Raw genomic sequence first — 21,229 nt, 5'->3', positions numbered from 1 at the left:
TGTCTGTATTTAAGTATTTTCATGAATAGTGTTTTATAGTTTGTAGTGTTTTTCTAATTGGGAATTCATATTGTGTGTAGATAATGCCTTAACATGTAAAGACTGTCGAGACAGATTCATTTGTTAATCTATTTTAATCAAACTATATTATGCAAATACTGCTTACCAGTGGAGCCTGTCTCTTTCCTGCTCTTAGTAATGCAAACGTGTGAATAAATGTGTAAAATACCTACATATTACCTGTCATTTTAACGTGATCAATTTATTTTTCATCGATTTTTCTGCATCTGAACACATTTAACTCTGTCATAACTGCAATATTTACACTCCTCCTTAAAATCTATAGCATATGTGTCTGTATGGGCTGCTTTTCGCTGTACTTTGTGACAAAAAGAGTATTGACTGTTGTTCTGTGTCTATGAAGGAACTTGCAGGCATATAGACTTGTCCCTCACGCCTCATTTCTGTCGTGTGTTACTAAGGTAAGCGGGCTGTGTGCACGCGAGCGATACACTTATTTAAATATGTCTTATGATAATACTATGTAGGCACATTTATACACACAGTTTTAACACTTTTACAACAAGCGTAAAGCAAAACAAAATGTGTTTCCCATGTACAAAACTATCCAAAAGGCCTGTAGGTCTATACAGATGTGATTGTTTATAATATATAGCGTGCATTATAATATACTAAACAGAGAGAGTAAATCTTTGTCATGGACAATATTTCTAAAAGTAAGCTTCAGAAAGTTGTCTGTAGCCGGGTGGTGCTGACGTCACAGGCGCTGTAGTCCGTTTATAGCCTAATGTTAGCTTTTCTGTTCTTGCGTTTGCATTTAAGATCTAAAAGTGCTAAAAGTTATATATTCTTGTGAGGATTATCCGGCTGAACAAAATGTGTAAGTGTAATGAACGGTGTTTTTTAAAGCGCTTTGGGTGTATGGCCATACACTGTAAATACGCTATGTAAATACACATTATATTACACTACAGTGTTGTTTCATTCATATGGCATTGTAGAGCAGACAACATGGCCGATACAGTACATCTTTTCATTTATACAAGCCACGTTCCAAAACACATACTATAGCAACTTTAGAGTTACAACAGATAGTTAGGGTGTACTCATTTTTACCGTTATTTACTATGTTGAGTCGTTTGTAATGTACACTGAAAAAAAAGATTCATTGGATTTACTACATTTTGTTTAAGGTAAGTGGTTGCATATAATTTATATGGGCTGAATATAAACGTAGTGATGTTCAACCTAATTTGTTTGTTTAAATTCAGCCCATATAAACTGTTTGCAACTAGTTACCTTAAAAAAAATTGTGTAAATCCACACACCGCCTTTGGCGCTCATAGATTTTCATAAGAGTCATCATGCTGCAGGTATTGGAAGGTTTGCTAAAGGTTACAGCTGAAATGCAGTGAGGAATTTGCATCTTTGATAAACCATGACAGCTCATATTAATTGAAGAGTAAGAATGATTCATAAAAGTTTAGACTCGGGACAGATTCAAGTACTTCACAATATTATGGTTGAAAAACACTACCGTATTTATTATAAATTACAATAGTATTTTTCTTGTGGGCTGTCTGAACCAATGGTGTGAGTTTGAGTGGGACAAGAGTTTGTGGTTCCTCTTTTTCTCCTCATCCACTGGAAATACTGACTAATATTTCATCATGCATGTTGCTCAGAACTATTACAATATAATCATCATCGTCATAATCAACATCAATAGAGGAATGTGATTTGAAGAAAGCCTTCAGTTGTGTTGATTAGGTGATTTTGATACAGTCTGTGTGGCCGAAACAGGATTTCATACACAATTTTACTTTAAAAATGATACCACAGCTGTCACACTGAAGAGGCAGAAGGATTATTATTTTACTGACGATACAACAGTTTATTTGCCTATAAAAAACAGGGAAGTTCAATATATTGTGTATGTTTGTTTCTTGGAAATATCACCCAGTTCAACAATGTAAGTACATTTTCACCTTTGTACTGGCTTGAGGAGATCTAAACATAAAGTAGTGACAACTGTTTATGTAAAACTATATCTCATGTCTTAATCGTCTGTTTTTACAGTTTTAAAGCAGCAATTATGTTGACATCTTTCAGAAAGTCGGTTTGTCTTATGTTAGTGATGATCATTAAAGCAGGTGAGTGTTTATTTACTAATATTTCATCTCAAAATTCACAAAAACTAAACCAATATTTCAAAATATTGCAAAAATGGCTGCTTGCTTATACAGTTAAAGTCAGAATTATTAGTCCTGTTTATTTTTTCTGCCAATTTCTTTTTAACTGAGAGAAGATTTTTTTAAGCTTATTTCTAATAATAATATATTTAATACCTCATCTCTAATAACTGATTTACTTTATCTTCACCATGATGACAGTAAATAATATTTGACTAGATATTCTTCAAGACACTTCTATACAGCTTAAAGTGACATTTAAAGGCTTAACTAAGTTAATTAGGGTAACTAGGCAAGTCATTGTATAATGATGGTTTGTTCTGTAGACTCTCGAAAAAAATATAGCTTAAAGGGGCTAATAATATTAACCCTTGTATATATATATATATATATATATATTTTTTTTTTATTAATAAAAAACTGCTTTTATTCTAGCTAAAATAAACAATAAAATAAAAGCTAAAATAAAATAAACAAATAAGACTTTCTAGAGAAGAAAAAAATATTATAGGAAATACTGTAAAAATTTCCTTGCTCTGTTAAATATCATTTGGGAAATATCTAAAAAAAAAAGAAATCAAAGGGGGGGCTAATAATTCTGACTGTATATTCAACTGTATATATTTTCAACCATTGGAATGACAAATATTTGCATATATGTTTAAATATATTAGCTATAACTTCATATATGTTTGCATATGTTCATATATTGCGATACAGTTAAAGTCAAAATTATTCGCCTTTTTTCATATATTTCCTTAATGATGTTTAACAAAGCAATGTATTTTTCACAGTATTTTCTATAATATTTTTTCTTCTTTTTCTTATTTTATTTCAGCTAGAATAAAAGCAGTTTTCATTTTTAAAAACCTTTTTAAAGTCAATATTATTAGCTTAGGCAATATTTCAGTTGTCTACAGAACAAACCGCTATTTTAAAATGAATTGGCTAATTAACCTAATTAACCCAGTTAAGCCTTTAAATGACACTTTTAGCTGAATACTAGTATCTTGATTAATTTTGAATTTTCATCATTTTTTTTATTGGAAATACAAAATCCAAATACAACAAAATGTAATTCAATGTTACAAATTAAATATCACACGTGGAAGGCTCAACACAAAGTAATATAAAAAAATACAAAAAGTGTAAATTACAAAACTCATCCAAACTAAAATAAAATTAAGAGCGAAAAAACAAACCCCATAAAGAAATCAGTATAAATCAGATATCGGCTTTGGCAAGTTATATGATACAAATAAATGAAACATTTTTAAGGCAATTTTTGTTTTCATTTTAGCCAGGACATCCGAAAAGATTTTAAGTTCTTTTATAAAGACATTGTATAGTGGAGGCGTTTAAATATCTACATTTGTGAATAAAATATTTGGGTAATACTATAATATTTATCAAATCGTGCAAAACAGAACAATCTTTAGTAATTCCATACCATACATCTTGTAATGTGAAAGTCAAACCTTCAGCATCCACATTCTTATCAACCAGTTTTGCACTGTTTTCCAAAATGATTAAACAGAGCTGCAAGTAAAAAAATATGTGTTCTGTGTCTTTAATTAAGCGTTTACATTACAAAATAAAAATTTAAGTGTAAAAACCTATTAGAAGGGTATACATCCTTTAATATTTTAAATTGTACTTCTCTTACCTTGGGAGGAATGGGAAAAGATCTTGATTAAACTCAACGTCTGCATGAACATATGACAGTTGAGCGGAGTGATTTGACACGATTCAGCAGTCTACATGTGTTTGTTAAAACATACGCATCATATTTCACAATAAACACTATAAATCAACAAAATATGTAACTAAACATACCTTATGCCTCTTCTGAGTTGATTTGAACAAAGGTATAATCTGTAAATCTTGCATTTTGCGTCCTGAGGTGAGCTTGAAATACTGGCGCTGTCGTTGCTCAGTAAACATTTTGGCGCTCGCGTTTTCAAAATAAAAGTCCCACATACATAGTAAGTGAAATATAGGCTTAAAACAACTAAGGGCGGAAAATTATCACTGTTATCTCACTAGAAAACGTTTGGCCTATTAAACGCAGCCTGAGGCGGGCATATTAATGATCTCATAGCTTTTTCATGATCTCATAGCTTGATGACTTGGCCGCTGGTCAGGTTCTTAGATATATACACTAGATATCGCATACGAACCCTAAGCGTACGCCAGTGCCGCCACATTTGTACAGTGCTCCCAGGACAAATATCATTCAACCGCACTAGTCAAGACCAAAGCCAATGTAAAGATGCTGGACATTAGCGCTGTTATGGGTAAAGTAAGAAGCAAACAAAGAAAACATTTTATAGGTAAGATTTCATTTCTTATATGTTAAACTTTTGTGCTAAATAAGTATTGATGTTATTACAGTCACTTAGTGCACTGATCATAAGGAAAGTAGCACCAACTCGCACTAAATATTAGGCTTATGTTAGTTTGTTTGAATAAAATTAGCAAACAATGTTAAAGAAATATGATGACAAGAAGCTGCAATGCCAGAAACTTATTGTCGGCTAAGATAACGCGTCGTTCATAATGGAGATTCATTCACAAACGAATCGCTCCCTCTGTTAGAATGAGAAGTGAAAGCAGGAGAGGGGCTGTGTTTCAGGACACGGATTAGATCAAATTTAGCGGGGAGGGAGGATAATACATTTACATGCACACAAACACACACTTATTGTCAGGAATGCCCGTGGGGTCACTGATCCATCAATATTGAAAAGTGATGTAAAAATGATAATTTTCAAAATAAATTTTTTTGTTGCATAGCCTACTGACCACCGGGAAAACTCCCGTTCATAGATATATGTATATATATCTCTGGCTCCGGATGACTAGTCCTCCACTGCACCTTGGTCCCACATTCATTCCAAGGGAGCGCTACTCTGTACTAAAATGGCGGCTCTTTTGACGCATTCCTTCCAATACACACCAATGGTCTGATCTTAGCTGGTCAGGCTGGGAGATGACCGGCTAAAACCAGCTTGAACAGCCTAGCCAGGCTAAGGGTCCAGCCAAAACTAACTATGTACAGCTTAAACCAGGTTGGTCAAGCTGGTCTTTAGCTGGTCATTTTCCAGCCTCACCAGCTAAGACCAGGCTAGAAATGGCTGGAAACCAGCCTGGAAATGGCCAAACCCCTCTAAAACCAGGCTGGTCGACCAGCTAAAACCAGCCAACCATCTTAGGCTAGTTTAAGCTGTTTTTTTTTCAGCAGGGCTGGATGAACAACCCAATTTAGACATACATGCAAATGCAGAAGGCATGGCCCGTGAGTCTCCTCACAGTTTATTTTGTCCTTTGATTGGCCCAATGTCCACCGGGGTTTCACACTCGTGGAATGAAGAACCAGTGGTGTCTGAGGCTCACAGCATGCCCATTTCCATTTTCGTTCATTCATTCATTTTCTTTTTGGCTTAGTAATCTGGGGTCGCTACAGCGGTATGAACCGTGAATTTATCCAGCAGCGGATGCCCTTCCAGCTGAAACCCATCACCGGAAAACATCCATACACACTTATTCACACACATACACTATGGACAATTTTAGCTTATTCAATTCACCTATACCACATGTCTTTGGACTTGTGGGGGACACTGGAGTACCCAGAGGAAACCCACGTGAACATGGGGAGAACATGCAAACTCCACACAGAAATGCCAACTGACCCAGTCGAGGTTTGAACCAGTGACCTTCTTGCTGTGAGCCGACAATGCTACCCACTATGCCACCGCGTCACCCTACGATGCCTTGGTATACTCAGATTTTCATTATAGGGCACCTTTAAAACTATCATGTTTAGAAATGTGTTACAAGTATCTTCTTTCGGTTAAACAGAAAATGGGTAAAAAATATTCAGGAGGGCTAATAATTCTTCACCTGTATATCAGAATTATATGTGTGAAACCAGCTAATGCCTACATCATATCCATCAGTATCTCATGTCTGTGTTTCAGGGGTTTATTGCCAGGAGCCTGTGGAAATAAACTACAGTCCTCCATATATGTGTGCATTAAAAGGCTCTGATGTGATGTTGTCCTGTTCCCTTCCTAAGAACAGTGAAGAGAATGAAACAATGTGGAGCAAAGTTTCACGGGAAACATCTCACTTGTGTTCAGATCCAGAAAAAAGAGGAGGAATTCAGTGTTACAGTAAAGGCAGACATTACAGCATCACTTTGAATAATATAAGGGAAGCTGATGAAAACATCTACTACTGCAGACAAAAGAGGTCAGAAACATGGAATCTGGGAGTTCAGCTGGATGTTACAGGTAGAAACAAACTGAGTTGTTTAATATGACTGCATTTTATTTTACTTTCATCCACTTTAAAGTCCCCATGAACCGCATGAAGTCAAATTGTGAAGCAGTTCCTAGAGAAACAGAACATTAAGTGAGAAAACAGTGGGCGTGGCTTGTTTTTTTCTACTGCAAGCTGATTGGATGTAGTAAAGTAGGCATTTCATTCAAAAAGATGGGGAAACGGTTTGGGGAGAGTTATTACAACCTAACAGACTCCTCCTCCTTTCCATTTCTGTTTGTTGTCAAAACTGACAGCTGGAGGGGCGTGGTTAAACATATTAGCCACCCCCTTTATATCAGTTTGACGTAATTAGATTACAAAAGCAGACAATTCTTTTCTTAATGCTTGCACAGATTAATTGTTCATCACAACACCAGCAATGTGAGCTAACAAAATCAAATGGTTAGTTCTTATTTCATTTGTACGTTAAGGTATATGCAGTTTCAGCCTGATTTTACGAGAAAACGTAAGTATTTTATGTTTTGACAGTTTACTGGCTAATTCGTACGAATTCGTACGAGTTCAGTTGTACGAAATTGTACGATTTTAAAAAGGAGGCGTGGCACCTAACCCCACCCCTAAACCCAACCGTCATTGGCGGATGAGCAAATCGTACTAAATTGTACGAATTAGATCGTACGAATTCATACGAATTAGCCACTAAATCAAAAAGTTACGAATTGCCGTGAGATTGTGTTGGTAGTTTATGTTAAGTTTAATTTCAGATGTACTTCTAACTGAAATAGAATATTCAGTAGGGGGCGGGGCTTTCAAGTCAAGAAGGGATACAGCTGTGGCATGGGTATACTATATTGTACATTTATATATTGAACATTGTAAATTTTGTTTTCACATGGACTTTAAGTTTTAGGCTTATACTTTAGGTTTAGGTGTCACGGTGGCTCAGTGGTTAGCACTGTCACCTCACAGCAAGAAGGTCGCTGGTTAGAGTCCCGTTTCAGTTGATATTTCTGTGTGGAGTGTGCATGTTCTCCCCATGTTGGCCTGGGTTTCATCTGGGTGCTCCGGTTTCCCCCACAGAGTAAACACATGCGCTATAGGGGAATTGGATGAGCTAAATTAATGTGTGTGAATGAGTGTGCATGGGTGTTTCCCAGTATTGTGTTGCGGCTGGAAGGCCATCTACTGTGTAAAACATATGCTAGATAAGTTGGTGGTTCATTCCGCTGTGGCGACCCCTGATGAATGAAAGGATGAAGCTGAAGGAAAATGAATGAATGACTTTGGGCCCTATCATACACCTGGCGCATTAAGGCGCAAGGCCCTGATGTGTTGCTATTTTCAGACCAACGTAACCCCAGTTTCCCTGTTTTCCACCACGTTGTTTAAATAGCAAATCCATTTGTGCCGCTTTGTGGACTCATGGGTGTTCTGGCTTAGAAGAGGTGTGTTAAGGCACATTGTTGGTGCGTTGCTATTTTGATGAACTAAAATACTGTTCAATACACCAGCTGAGAGCAGGTCTAAAGTCCAGAGCAGAGCACGTTAGTTGTGAGCCTCGCTTACACATTGTTTAAAACACACAGAATGTAGAGCAATACACAAATATCTTTACAAATGAAAAAGAATTATAGGATTAAAATATTACAAAAATGATTACTTTCTACATAAATATAAAAATACTGCCTTCATGCCTTCTTCATCATGGGGGCTTTTTTTGTTTATTCAAAACAACTTGCTTTTGTATAATGTTGTTATTATTAGTATTATTTATTACATTCATATGCATATTTATATTTGTTTTTATTGAAAACAAGCTTAGATTTGTCCACCATGTCAGGTTTTGGACCATATGGGGGACCATTTATTCGTTTACTGGAAATTGAATTTAGAAATAGTTTTGAAAACAAATCTTTGTGCGTAACAAACGAAATTAATTATGTAGGTTAATGGATGTCTGTGCATACAACACCGTTTCCTTAACCATGAAAGAGAAAAGTAAAGAGAGAGAGAAAGTAAAGGCTGATTGGAGGAGGCTCATTCTTTATCCTCGCGTTGCAGATGCTCTGTTTATCTGTTTTCTCGCTATTGGAGCGTTCACTTATAAAGTCCGCCATGTAAATAGAAAATGCGCTATGGTGTGATGCAACTGACTCTTAAAGGGAGTAGGAGATGAGCCTCTGATTGGTTTATGCTCAAAACACACCTATAACTCATTAAGAGAATAAGCTCAACCCTGTTAGACCATGCGCCGCAGCGCAGGGCGTATTTTTTCATCCTTAAAATAGCAACACGCCCTTAATGCGTTTGTGCCCTGCACTTTTGACTTTGCGCCTAGATCGTTAAAATAGAGCCCTTTAGGTTTATGTGCAGTTTTTTATCAGACCTGCAGGTGGAGACAAAACATTGTGTGAAAGAGGGAGATTCAGTCACTCTGAGCTGCAAAAGCAGCTGCTCTCTGCCTGAAGAAACTACATTCATCTGGTACAGAAACACAAAGAGATTAACTGGAGAAACCCTGAATAATCAGCTTCACCTGCAGTCAGTCAGAAGCTCCGATGCTGGAGACTACATATGTGCTGTCAGAGGAGAAGAACATCTGATCTCTCCAACAGCTTATCTTAATGTAGAATGTGAGTACAAACGGGTTCATTAAAAGCACCGTTCACCTAAAAATGAAACTGCTGCTGTTGATTACTCAGTCTAATGTCGCTTTTTTATTGTAGATCCTCCAAAGAGCGTCTCAGTGTTCGTCAGTGGATCTGCTGTAACAGTGTCTGGAGATTCAGTGACTCTGAGCTGCAGCAGCGACTCAAACCCTCCTGCTGAAATCAGGTGGTTAAAAGGAGAAACATCTGTAGGATCTGGAAGAGTCTTCAGCATCTCAAACATCAGCTCTGATCACAGCGGAGAATACAAGTGTAGAGCCAGAAACAGACATGGAATGAAATACTCTGAAGCAGTGATGCTGAATGTCAATCGTATGCCTGTTATAAACAATAAGATTTGTTTTGATCATTGGCTTCAGACAGTAATACATTTTTTTTAATTGTGTTTCAACAACAAATGATTTGAGTTTGTGTTTAGATCCACCCAGTAACATCTCAGCATCTCATCCCAACATTAAATCTGGTGTAATGGTACAGATTCTGATCACAGTGGGAATCACTACTGTTTCCATTTCTGTGGCGTTGATGGTTTTCATCGTGCTCTTCATACGACATCATAAAAAGGTATGTAAATCTCCTCTTCTGTGATTGGTCGGTGATAAACGAATAATTAATCCTCTCATCATTGTCAGGTGGAGTCTCCTGAAGACCCCTACATGACCCTTGACCCCAAGTCCAGATGCTCTGAATACGACACACTGGATGTGAGTTACTGGCTCTGTTTATCATTTAGATCAGGGGTGTTAAGCTCAATTCCTGAAAAGCCGCAGACCTGTTTAGTTCAACCCTGCTCCAGCACACTTACCAGTAGGTTTCAAACAAGCCTGAAGGACTCAATAGTTTGATCAAGTGTGCTTGATTAGGGTTAAAGCTAAACTTGGCTCTCCAGGAACTGAGTTTGACACCTGTGATCTACAGATATAACATCTGATCTTGTTTATCATGCGTTTTATCTCCAGATTATGAAGAGATCCTGTGAAAACACGAAGAGCTCTGAAGGACAAGACCCAGATTATTATAATACCATTTATATCAAAAACTGAATTCGCATCAGTGTGTTTCATGACTTCTTTCCTCTCGCTGACTTACAATTGAACTACTTGATGTTTGTTTTTGCTTTGCGTGTGGAGTCTAAATGATGCCAGAAAGCTTGATTAACTCATCGTTATTTGTGTAATTGATTCCTATTTCTCTTTAAAGTTCAATTCAGCTCAAGTTTATTTGTACGGCGCTTTTTATAATGATTATTGTTTCAATGCAGCTTTACAAAAGGTGCACTTTACTGCATTACAATCAAATTAAGTTACAGTTACAATCAAATATAAGTTATTATACAGTATACAGACCTTCAGTGGTTAACCTGCAAGCTTATAGCATATAGGTATAGGGCCAGAAGGAATCTGTGGACATTTTTTGCTATTTCTTTGCAGAATTGTGTTAAAATCTGCGGATTTAGGCGGAATTATTTTGGGAGTATAATTAGAGTAACTAAAACCTCAATATATGAAATAAACCTTTTTTGTACCTTTTTAACTTTTATTTAATGTTTACAATGTAAATCCAATTAGATCTACTTTATTTGGTAAACAAAGCAAGTCTCATATAATATCTATACTAAAAAACTGAAAATATTACTTTACAAACCGTATTGTAAATAAATCAAGTGAATATTTCATATTAGTCAATAATATTACTGTAATTAATTTCAAAACTGAATAAATATAAATTTACACAAGTAAATAAACAGAATCAATGGGGAGGTAAAAATCTGCGGAAATCTGCGCGTGCAGATTCCCTGTGGGCCTACATATACAGTTGAAAGCAGAAGTTCATATACACTGTATAAAAAGGCACATAACCATTTTAAAAGAGTCAGGTGTTAATGTGACTAAACCTTTTCTCTTTTAGGTAAGTTAGGATTATCACATGTGTTTCTGTTCTGCTTAATAGCAGAATAATGAGAGATATTTTGAGAAATTGTTATAACTTTTCTTGAAAGTCAAGTTTACACACAATAAGATTATTCTGCCTCTGAAAAAGCTCAGATGATGATGGTCAAGGTTTTGGAAGTTTCTGATTGGCTAATTGACAACATTTGAGTTAATTGGAGGCACAACTGTAAAATAGTATTTAAGGAAAACCTCAAACACACTGGCGACACTGGCGAATCAAACAAATTAACTTGATAAAAACATTTTTGAGTTGTAAATAAGTCATCGTAAAGTACTGAGTTGATGTCTCATATCTTTTGTGGGTCTGACATGAGTTGATCCTTTGTTTTTTTCTTGGTTTGCTTCAACCTGAGTTCCGCAGACAATATCATTGGTATTTGTTTTTTTTGAAATGTGTTAATTTCAGTTTCCCTTCTTATTTAAAGCAGTTTTTTGTTCCATTTACCTCATCATATTCACTTCATCATACGCAACAGAATTATTTCTTTGTTCCCAGAATTTCTACAGAAACTGGCTGTAGGTCCTTTCGATACAAAGCTCCTTCTGACTGGAACAATCTCCCATCCTTTTTTAGATCAATTAAATCACTAAGTCTTTTTAGGGCTAATTAATTTTGTTTTCTGGAAACAACTTGCGAATGTTATTAATATTGGCTTCAAATTAAACGTTTATTATTTATTTGTATGTCAAATTGTTTGTACTTTTGATTATGTTTTCGTTTATTTAGGCCTCAGATTGTGGGAAGTGTTTAGGTGGAGTGTGCTGCTCGTTTATTTGTTTGTCTTGTTAAGTATATCTACGTCATGATGTGTTGTACTCTGTTTGATTTATGAACTTTTAGGGACCCCCTCGAGATTGAGATGATTCATCTCAAGGGGCTATCCCATTTAATAAATAATTCAAAATAAATAATAAATAAATACAACAAAAATGATGTTCCGAGTCAAAATATATGTTAATCCAGGATCGCATTGTTATTGGCAAAATCATGACGTGCTCTTTTAAATGGTGGACTCCGAGTTCAGTAGTCTGTGTAACAAAACAACAAGCATACATAAATTTATTTATAGAAGAACGGCACATATGCAGGATGAATCATAATGTGGTTCATCCTCAAATCTAGGTTACTTTCAGTGTAAGTCATGCCACTGTGAAAATACATATGTACATTTATAGTACATATACTTTGTAAGTCCTAATAAAATGGAGATTGTAAAGGATTTTTGTTGTTGTTGGGTGAGTGAAACAAGAATAAAATGTAGGGTGGGACTTGATTTTATCCGTCCATTGGGAAGTTATACTGGGGTGAATGCATTTCAGCAGTCAAACCCAGTTTAATCAAGTAAAATCCAGTGTGATCGACTAAATGTGGATCATCCTGCAGTTTTATTACCGGCCTCTAGATAGGCGTATAAGGTTGGTTTAAATTTTGGGTTATCAAAAAACTTGTCAACTTATTAAAGATTATATATTAAATAATATTCCATGCTTTTTTGTAAAAAATGACTATATCCTCTTTTACGGTGTATGTAAATAAGGTCTTTTCACATGATATCGAATTTTACATGCTTTTTTATATGCGTGACCCTCTAGAAACATCCTCCTCAGTTCTTATTATCTGGTCTTAAATAATTCTTGAACTCGCTTTACAGTAACAAATTAAAACAAATACATTCTCACAGCTGACTCTGTGACTTGATGAATATTTACTGAAGTAGTCAAATATTTTTCACCGGCATTTCAACATGCTGCAGATTTTCACAACTTTTAGGAAAGCCGCACAATAAACGGAAAGAAAAAGAAGAAGAGGGACAATAAATGTGACGTCTTCAGAGGGTATTACAATATTTCAGTGTTGTGTCTTAAGAAATAATTAGGTGTGTGTGTAAGAGAAAGTGTGTGAATGACTGAGGCGCCACATAGAGTTTAAATCAAACTTTGTTTAGCACCACATATTTTCTTGCATATATACTGATATGAACATATTTCAACAAGAGAAATAGCTACAATTGACACAATATGCCAACAGTACATATTATTACAAGTAGAGAGGAACAAATAACAGCCAGAGGAATAAAAATAAATTAAAATTAAGTCAAAAGTATTATGATAACACAGTTTGCTTGTCAATTTAGAATTTACAAATAATATTAAAGGTCCTGAGATCATTTTAGATTTACGTTTATTTAATTATCATTCAATATACGTTATTATTGAATTTGTTAATGTACTTAAACACATACTTAAAACTCGTAAGATACACCTATAAATAACTCGAATATACGTGTATAGTATTGGATGTTCAAAACAATATATATATATATATATATATATATATATATATATATATATATATATATATATATATATATATATATATATATATATATATATATATATACAGTTGAAGCTAGAATTATTCGCCCCCCCTTTGATTTTTTTTCTCTTTTTTTTATATTTCCCAAATGATGTTTAATAGAGCAAGGAAATTTTCACAGTATGTCTGATAATATTTTTTCTTCTGGTGAAAGTCTTATTTATTATTTCGGCTAGGATAAAAGCAGTTTTAAATTTTTTAAAAAGCCATTTTTAGGTAAAAATGATTAGCCCCTTTAAGCTATTTTTTTTTTCAGACTGTCTACAGAACAAACCATCGTTAAACAGCAACTTGCCTAATTACCTTAACCTGCCTAGTTCACCTAATTAATTAAGCCTTTAAATGTCACTTTAAGCTGTATAGATAAAATAAATCAGTTATTAGAGATGAGTTATTAAAACTATTATGATTAGAAATGTGTTCTAAAAAAATCTAAAGAAATTGGGGAAAAAAAATAAACAGGAGGCTAATAATTCAGGGAGGCTATTAATTCTGACTTCAACTGTGTGTGTATATATATATATATATATATGAATGAAATACATGTGCACACTAATATAATACACACCCATACATATGATAATGAATGCATATACACATGGGAATAACTTGCGTATAAACTTAATGCAAGTTTGATTTAAATCCTAAATCCCTCATAAATGACGATGTGTTTTATAAACGTATTCTGCTCACAGACTTTATAAAAACACATTCACTCGCCCTAAAAATGAAGAGATGCGCAATTGCACATTTTCCTGTCTAACTGAAGTAATGAAGAAAGACCGGACGTGTGCTAACATGCTGTAATAAAAGTTCTCCGCTCAGGCTGTTCACCTGTCATATTAATGGGCAAACCCTGCAGGATTCAGTAAATCAAGGTAGGACAGATTTATAAATAGATGAAAATGCATTATTTACACTATAGACTGACAGATCGTTGATTTTTTTTGTTGCTGTTTTAAAGGGGAAAACATTTGTCTGAAACCATGTCAAACTAAGTAATATATTATAGTAAATAGTGTATAAATAGTGAGTTTGAGCCATACTATGGTAAAGTAGTCGAGTTATTCTGTTGTGGTGATTCTATAGTTGCTATGGTAACACAACAACTATAGGAATGCTAACAAATCACCCAATGGGCTAAATGCACACAGGACTTTTAATTTTCAGCCAGGCAGCCCAAGGGCTTCCCGTGAATTGTCTTTCCATTACAAAATTGTCGCATTTAAGATCTGATTTCTTTAAAAACTTACCAATCTTCACTGCCTGTTAGATATACGATATGAAGTGGATGTCAGATCGGACAAGAAGCACTGCATTTTATTCCATTTCCCCCTACCATGTCTTGAAAATATAACCGTTTATTTTACTCCAGTATTTTCAATGGAGTTTTTGTGCTAGCCTGATGCTCCTGACGGCGCTAGTGGTTACAAAGGTCTTTCATCTCGTTTTATGCTTGAACAACAAAATGAATGCTTAAGTCTATTTAACTGAATGTATTTTAATTACATTACAACATTGATGCTGTAAAAACAACCTTGTGACATTGCAAATACTCACATTAAGCTTTGATAATAAGCTTCCCAACGATAAACTGACTTTAAAACTCTGTGCACAGAGCCCATACTGTAGTTTTCTACAGTTATACTACAACACATCAGTTTGCAGTGGAAAAAAACGTAAAAGTATTTATTACAGTTTATTATTTCACTGTATTATATACTACAGTATCATTAACAAAGTGTTGTAAATACTATAATATATAAAGCAGGGGTGCCTATACCTTTTCTAATAAAGTACCAAAGACTAAACCTGATTAAGGCCTGCAGCTCGAAGTTAAATATAACAAAGTGTATTACAATAAAGTCACCGTGGGTATTTTCCCAATCTATTTAATAATAAAAACAAGACAACAAAAAAAAAACGTTACTTTAATCGTATTAACTGATGCATTTTAACATTTTAGAAAACAATGGAGTTCGATGCTGAACACACTAGTCAAGCTGCATATTCTCTTGCATTGATTTCCTAGCCAAAGTCTTGTGCATTTGCCCTCTATCCATTGAGTGACAGTGTGTACATTTAAAAAAATCTGAACATTTAATTGAAAAATTAAATTTAAGATAGCCGTTTTTGTAGCTCAACAACACAATTTTTTTTACAGTCATTGATCACAAACAATCAAAAGGTTACATTAAATTAGAAATGACAATCTCTATTAAAGGCATTCCCCAACTAATAAATGCAATCCCAATGGGATGGCGGGCCAAATCAAAGGTCATCATGGGTCAGCTTTGGCTTGCGGGCCCTAGTTTGGACATCTCTAATATAAAATATAATACATTTTACTGTAGTATGTGCTTCAGCAACACTATACTATGTATTATATATATATATATATATATATATATATATATATATATATATATATATATATATATATATATATATATATATATATATGTGTGTGTGTGTGTGTGTGTGTAATTTTAAATTTCCTCTGTTGTCTTCCAGAATGTTTTGTCTTTTTTCATTGTTTTCCCTGTTTGTAAGTCAAGGTGAGTTTAAACCTAAAAGTTTTTAATACTTACCATAAATTGACAATCAGTGACAGAATGAAATGACAGCATTTAAAGATGTGCACATCTCTGTGTTTTGCTTTCCAGGGTTTTGCAACCTAGAGCTGGGGGTTATTTACACAAATACTGTAATATGTGCAATAAAGGGCTCAACAGTACATTTATCTGGCACCTATAAGAACCTAAGGAATTATAAAACAGTGATATTTTGGACAGTAAACCCAGTGAACATCACGGATGACATCAAACTGTTGGGTAATCCAGATTACAAAGGCAGAATTCAGGACTTGCTCAACGGCAAAACACACACTTTAACACTCAGTGATGTGAAACATGAGGATGAAGGGAAGTACTGCCTCAGAGTCATGACACATGTAGAAATACTAGACTTACAGCCCTGTGCTGGGATTGAGCTCAGAGTGACAGGTACAGTTGAGCTAATATTACTTAAAGGGGACCTATTATGGAAAAATTACTTTTTCTGAGGGGTTGTGTTAGCAACAGCGTGTGAATATAAGCAGCTTCTAATGGTTAACAGATTTTATTTCAGTTTTGTCTTCAGAAACACTTTGATTGACATTCTCCCTTTGTACGTGTCATCAGAGGGGGAAAGCCCCGCCCACTAGTGACCAGATCTCTCTTTCATTAGAATAGGACATTAGCAGGGCTTGACATTAACACCTGCCAACCCGCCAAATGCGGGTAGATTAATAGTGTGGCTAATGAAAATGGCGAGTGGCTAGTAATGTTGGAAAACTACTAGCCACAGTGGCTGATGATCAGAAAAGTTAATGTCAAACCCTGGACATTAGTCTTGTTTTTGAATCTGCCACTATGCTGACACACAGGCATTTGTAGCCCCGCCCACTTTTGAAAAGAGCACAATCTCGTTTAAATTTAAAGCGACAGTCACCAAAACACCACAATTAGGTTCAAAGCCTAAAAAGGTCAGTTTCAGAGTTATAAAACATTATTTGTGTGGCATTTTGAGCTGAACCTTCACACACACACACACACACACACACACACACACACACACACACACTCACACACACTCTAGGGGCATCAGAGACTTACATTATGTAAAAAGGCACACAATAGGTTCCCTTTACTTCAATTTAATTCTGTTCAGTCATGTACTGTAAATGTGACACATTTCCCCTGTGTTTTCAGATCTCAGAGTGGAGACTCCTGAAGAGGTTGTTGAAGGAGAGTCTCCAGTCTTAACTTGTAAAAGCTCCTGCAATCTCAGCAGCACAAACTTCAGCTGGTATAGAAACGGCGAGTCTTTCCCAGAATCGGAGCGTCAGAATCAGCTGATTCTGAAGTCGGTCAACAGAGGAGATGCTGGAAGCTACAGCTGTGCAGTGAGAGATCCCAAACATCTGCCATCTCCTGCTCTCACGCTCAACATCAGATGTACGGCGAGACCTTCAGCTTCTCACACTCCTCAGATTCACCTCTGTCAAACTCACTGATGATCATTGTTTTTCAGATCCTCCAAAGAGCGTCTCAGTGTCCGTCAGTGGATCTGCTGTAATAGTGTCTGGAGATTCAGTGACTCTGAGCTGCAGCAGCGACTCAAACCCTCCTGCTGTGGACTTCAGCTGGTTTAAAGAAAATCAAAGCTCAGTTGTTGGATCTGGACAGAGTTTCAGCATCTCCAGCTTTAACTCCAGTCACAGTGGACGATACTACTGTGAGGCTGAGAATAAATATGGCTCTCAGAGATCAGAGTCTGTTTCAGTCACTGTTGAAGGTGAGGATCATCGTGAGGTCAGTGTTTGTTTATAATGAGCGTCTCTGATTAAAAGCACTGTTTTTTCTCTCATCTGGACAGAAAGCAGCTCATCTTGGGTCTTGATCACAGCAGGAATCACTGCATCTGTTTTTGTGATGTTTGTAATTCTGATGGTTTTCATGTTGATCAGAAGGTGAGTGTTCAAACTGTACAAATTCAGCCCAGGATCATTGAAAGATTTTTGCTAAACGTTTCAAAATGTCTTTCACAGGAAGCGAGTGACTCCATCAGAAGAGCAAAACCACAGAGGAAGTTGTAAAACGGTATGTAAATCACCTAACGCAGTGGCGGATTTAGGCATGGGCTTTATGGGCGATCGCCCAGGGCGACATCTTGCTAAGGGGCGGCACGGGGAGACAGTGCAAAACAATAATTAAATAAAAAATGAGCCTCAGAATGATTTGATGTAGCTACCCGCCGGTCAGTGGTGTAGTCCTTGCTATACTCACGTATACTCAGTATGCCTACTTTTTTTCACGAGCTGTTTGGGTATTACGACTTCTGAGGATCATACCCTCGGTATACTCACTTGTTTTGGTGATTAAACATCCCTAATTTATGTGTATTCGCATCTCCTTTAACGGTGTACCAAATGTTTTTTAACTCGCATCTTAATTTGTCGCAGTTGGTGCAGTTTTGTTTAACTTGCGCCATTCCCTGCCCCTTGACGGCCGCAGCAACTGTGAGAACATTTCGAAGACCACAACAAATCAGCTGAATGATGTCTCATTGAAACATTCAAGTAAAATTATAAAACAGCATAGGCGTCGCTTTAGCTCTCCTATATTTCCATTCAGCCCCCCTAAAACCTTTGCGATTACCTCATGAACTGTACACTACTAAATGATCGCCTCAGTCCCTTTTAAATTTGATGTAAAACAGCGTCAGAATTCTGCTTCTCCGTTTTCAACTTGTTTTTCACTTAGTCAGCAAACCACAGCTGTGCAGACCGTGCGCACAAGGTGTGTGTTTATCGATAGATTGTTCGAATATCCGCATATTTGCAGTTCTTTGCTATAGACACACTTGTTTCCTCGTCGCTCCCCTCATCAGCACAGATGTTTTCTCCAGTGAAAATGTAACTCTGAACAGACATGTTGCTGTTTATTTCACAATTAACAATGAAAATAAAACATGTGCATTAACTATATCATACGTTCATGCACAGGATTACAACACAGAACCACTTAATGAATGTACTCATTTTAACTGCATATCTGAGTGACATTAGAGTCTAACATCATGTGTTGTGTCGAATTAAAAATTAGTTCCTATTATAACTTATGTAATGATAGTGAAATATGTAAATTAGCCTTTAAGTTTTTAATATGTTTATATTTATGATTTTATGAATTTAAAAGTGGCAGTTTTATTTAATACATGGATAAAAAAGTACTTGAGTATAGGCTAGTATTTATATATATATATATATATATATATATATATATATATATATATATATATATATATATATATATATATATATATATATATATCAGATTCAGAATCAGAATGTTCACACATACGAGGAATTTGTTTTGGTGACAGAGCTTCTACAGTGCAACAGGATAACAGAGACAGGACAAAAAACAGAATAAATATATTAAAAAAAAATAGAAGTAAGTAGTGAGTGCAAATATACAAATTGACAAGTGTATGTACATGTTTATTACTATATACAACGTTATATGTGCAGCTGTTATGTGCAAATTGGCGTGTAAAGTGTGTTGTTAAATAAGTGTATATGTGTATAAAGTGTATGGCAAGTAGTGATGTTGGTTCCACAGTTATTATCATCAAGTGTTCATGAGATGGATTGCCTGAGGGAAGAAACTGTTTCTGTGTCGGGCTGTTCTGGTGCGCAGTGCTCTGTAGCGTCGACCAGAAGGTAAAAGTTCAAAGAGGCAGTGTGCTGGGTGTGAGGGGTCCAGAGTGATTTTGGCAGCCCTCCTGCTTGCTCGCTCGCTCTCAGCTATCTATATATATATATATAGCTAATGAATCAAAGAACCATTGACATTCGTCGTTTTTTTGCCTACTTTTAAAATTTGGATTGGGTGGGTAATAGTACACCACCTTTTTTTCAGGACTACACCACTGCCGCCGGTTATTAAAACAGTCTATGCTTCCCAAATACTGATGATGTCCATGCGTTTCGTTTATTGAACACAGTGAAAGCTAAAGAATAAACCAAATGTTTCAAACAAACACAATTAAAAGGACATCAAAATAAACAGATAATATACAACAATGTTTAGTTTACCGTGTTGGCCTGATAACCAGCTGTACAATAAGCAGGAGCATTTAACAGGTGCCTGCATTGAAACTGAAATATTAGTAACATTCCAGTTTGTTTGTGTGCTGTCTGAATTGTTTGTTTGATGCAATTACATGCGTTCCGATGGGAGAAATAAAAAAATCCACCACATAGTTTTGGGAGGGGTGGCTAGTTGGATATGGGGTGGTTCGCCCAGGGTGCCATTTAAACAAGAACCACCACTGACCTCACGTGTGATTGGTCGGTGATGAATGAATAATTAATCCTCTCATCATTGTCAGGTGGAGTCTCCTGAAGACCCCTACATGACCCTTGACCCCAAGTCCAGATGCTCTGAATATGACACACTGGATGTGAGTTACTGGCTCTGTTTATCATCTACAGATATAACATCTGATCTTACTCATCATGTGTTTTATCTCCAGATTATGAAGCGATCCAGTGAAAACACGGAGAGTCCTGAAGGACAAGACCCAATTTATCATAACATTAGCAAATGATGGTTAAACTTCATCCATTTGATTTCACAGTTCATTTTAAAAACACTGTTGAAACCTTCGAACACTCAAATCCATCAATCTAGTTTATATTTATATTTAGAAATAATGAAAAAATGACCAGCTGGGTTACTTTTTCATTCATTCATTAGTTTTCCTTCTGCTTAGTCCCTTTATTCTTAAGGGGTTGCCACAGCGGAATGAGCCGCCAACTTATCCAGCATATGTTTTACGCAGCGGATGCCCTTCCAGCTGCAATACAGTACTGGGAAACACCCATACACTCTCACATTCACACACTCATACACTACAGCTAATTTAGTTCATCAATTCCCATATACCACATGTCTTTGGACGTGTGGGGGAAACAGGTGCATCCGGAGGAAACCCACGCCAACACGGGGAGAACATGCAAACTCCACACAAAAATGCCAACTGACACAGCCAGGACTCGAACCAGCATCTTCTTGCTGTGAGGCGACAGTGCTAACCACTGAGCCACCGTGTCGCCCAGGCTAATAATAATAGTTTTATTCCAATCACAGTCCTATAAGGTGGAATTATATACTGATA

General features: G+C 36.0%; 2 protein-coding genes across 2 annotated transcripts; both read left to right on the top strand.

The window, feature by feature from the left end:
• The first annotated feature begins 1,839 nt into the window (after window positions 1–1,839).
• LOC130223338 (B-cell receptor CD22-like) lies at window positions 1,840–10,640 on the top strand. Its single transcript, XM_056456131.1, has 7 exons — window positions 1,840–2,174; window positions 6,197–6,511; window positions 8,888–9,136; window positions 9,230–9,484; window positions 9,591–9,736; window positions 9,805–9,876; window positions 10,132–10,640. The coding sequence occupies exons 1-7, from the start codon at window positions 2,117–2,119 to the stop codon at window positions 10,213–10,215; spliced, it is 1,179 nt and encodes a 392-aa protein (XP_056312106.1). The 5' UTR covers window positions 1,840–2,116; the 3' UTR covers window positions 10,216–10,640.
• A 5,376-nt stretch (window positions 10,641–16,016) lies between these two features.
• Window positions 16,017–20,801, top strand: si:ch211-286b5.8 (B-cell receptor CD22). Its single transcript, XM_056456406.1, has 8 exons — window positions 16,017–16,059; window positions 16,168–16,506; window positions 17,254–17,499; window positions 17,576–17,839; window positions 17,921–18,014; window positions 18,093–18,144; window positions 20,441–20,512; window positions 20,585–20,801. The coding sequence occupies exons 1-8, from the start codon at window positions 16,017–16,019 to the stop codon at window positions 20,657–20,659; spliced, it is 1,185 nt and encodes a 394-aa protein (XP_056312381.1). The 3' UTR covers window positions 20,660–20,801.
• The last annotated feature ends 428 nt before the right edge of the window (window positions 20,802–21,229 follow it).

The sequence above is a fragment of the Danio aesculapii genome, chromosome 1 (genome assembly GCF_903798145.1).
Source record: "Danio aesculapii chromosome 1, fDanAes4.1, whole genome shotgun sequence".
NCBI lineage: Eukaryota > Metazoa > Chordata > Actinopteri > Cypriniformes > Danionidae > Danio > Danio aesculapii.
This window is presented reverse-complemented; position numbering and strand designations above follow the sequence as displayed.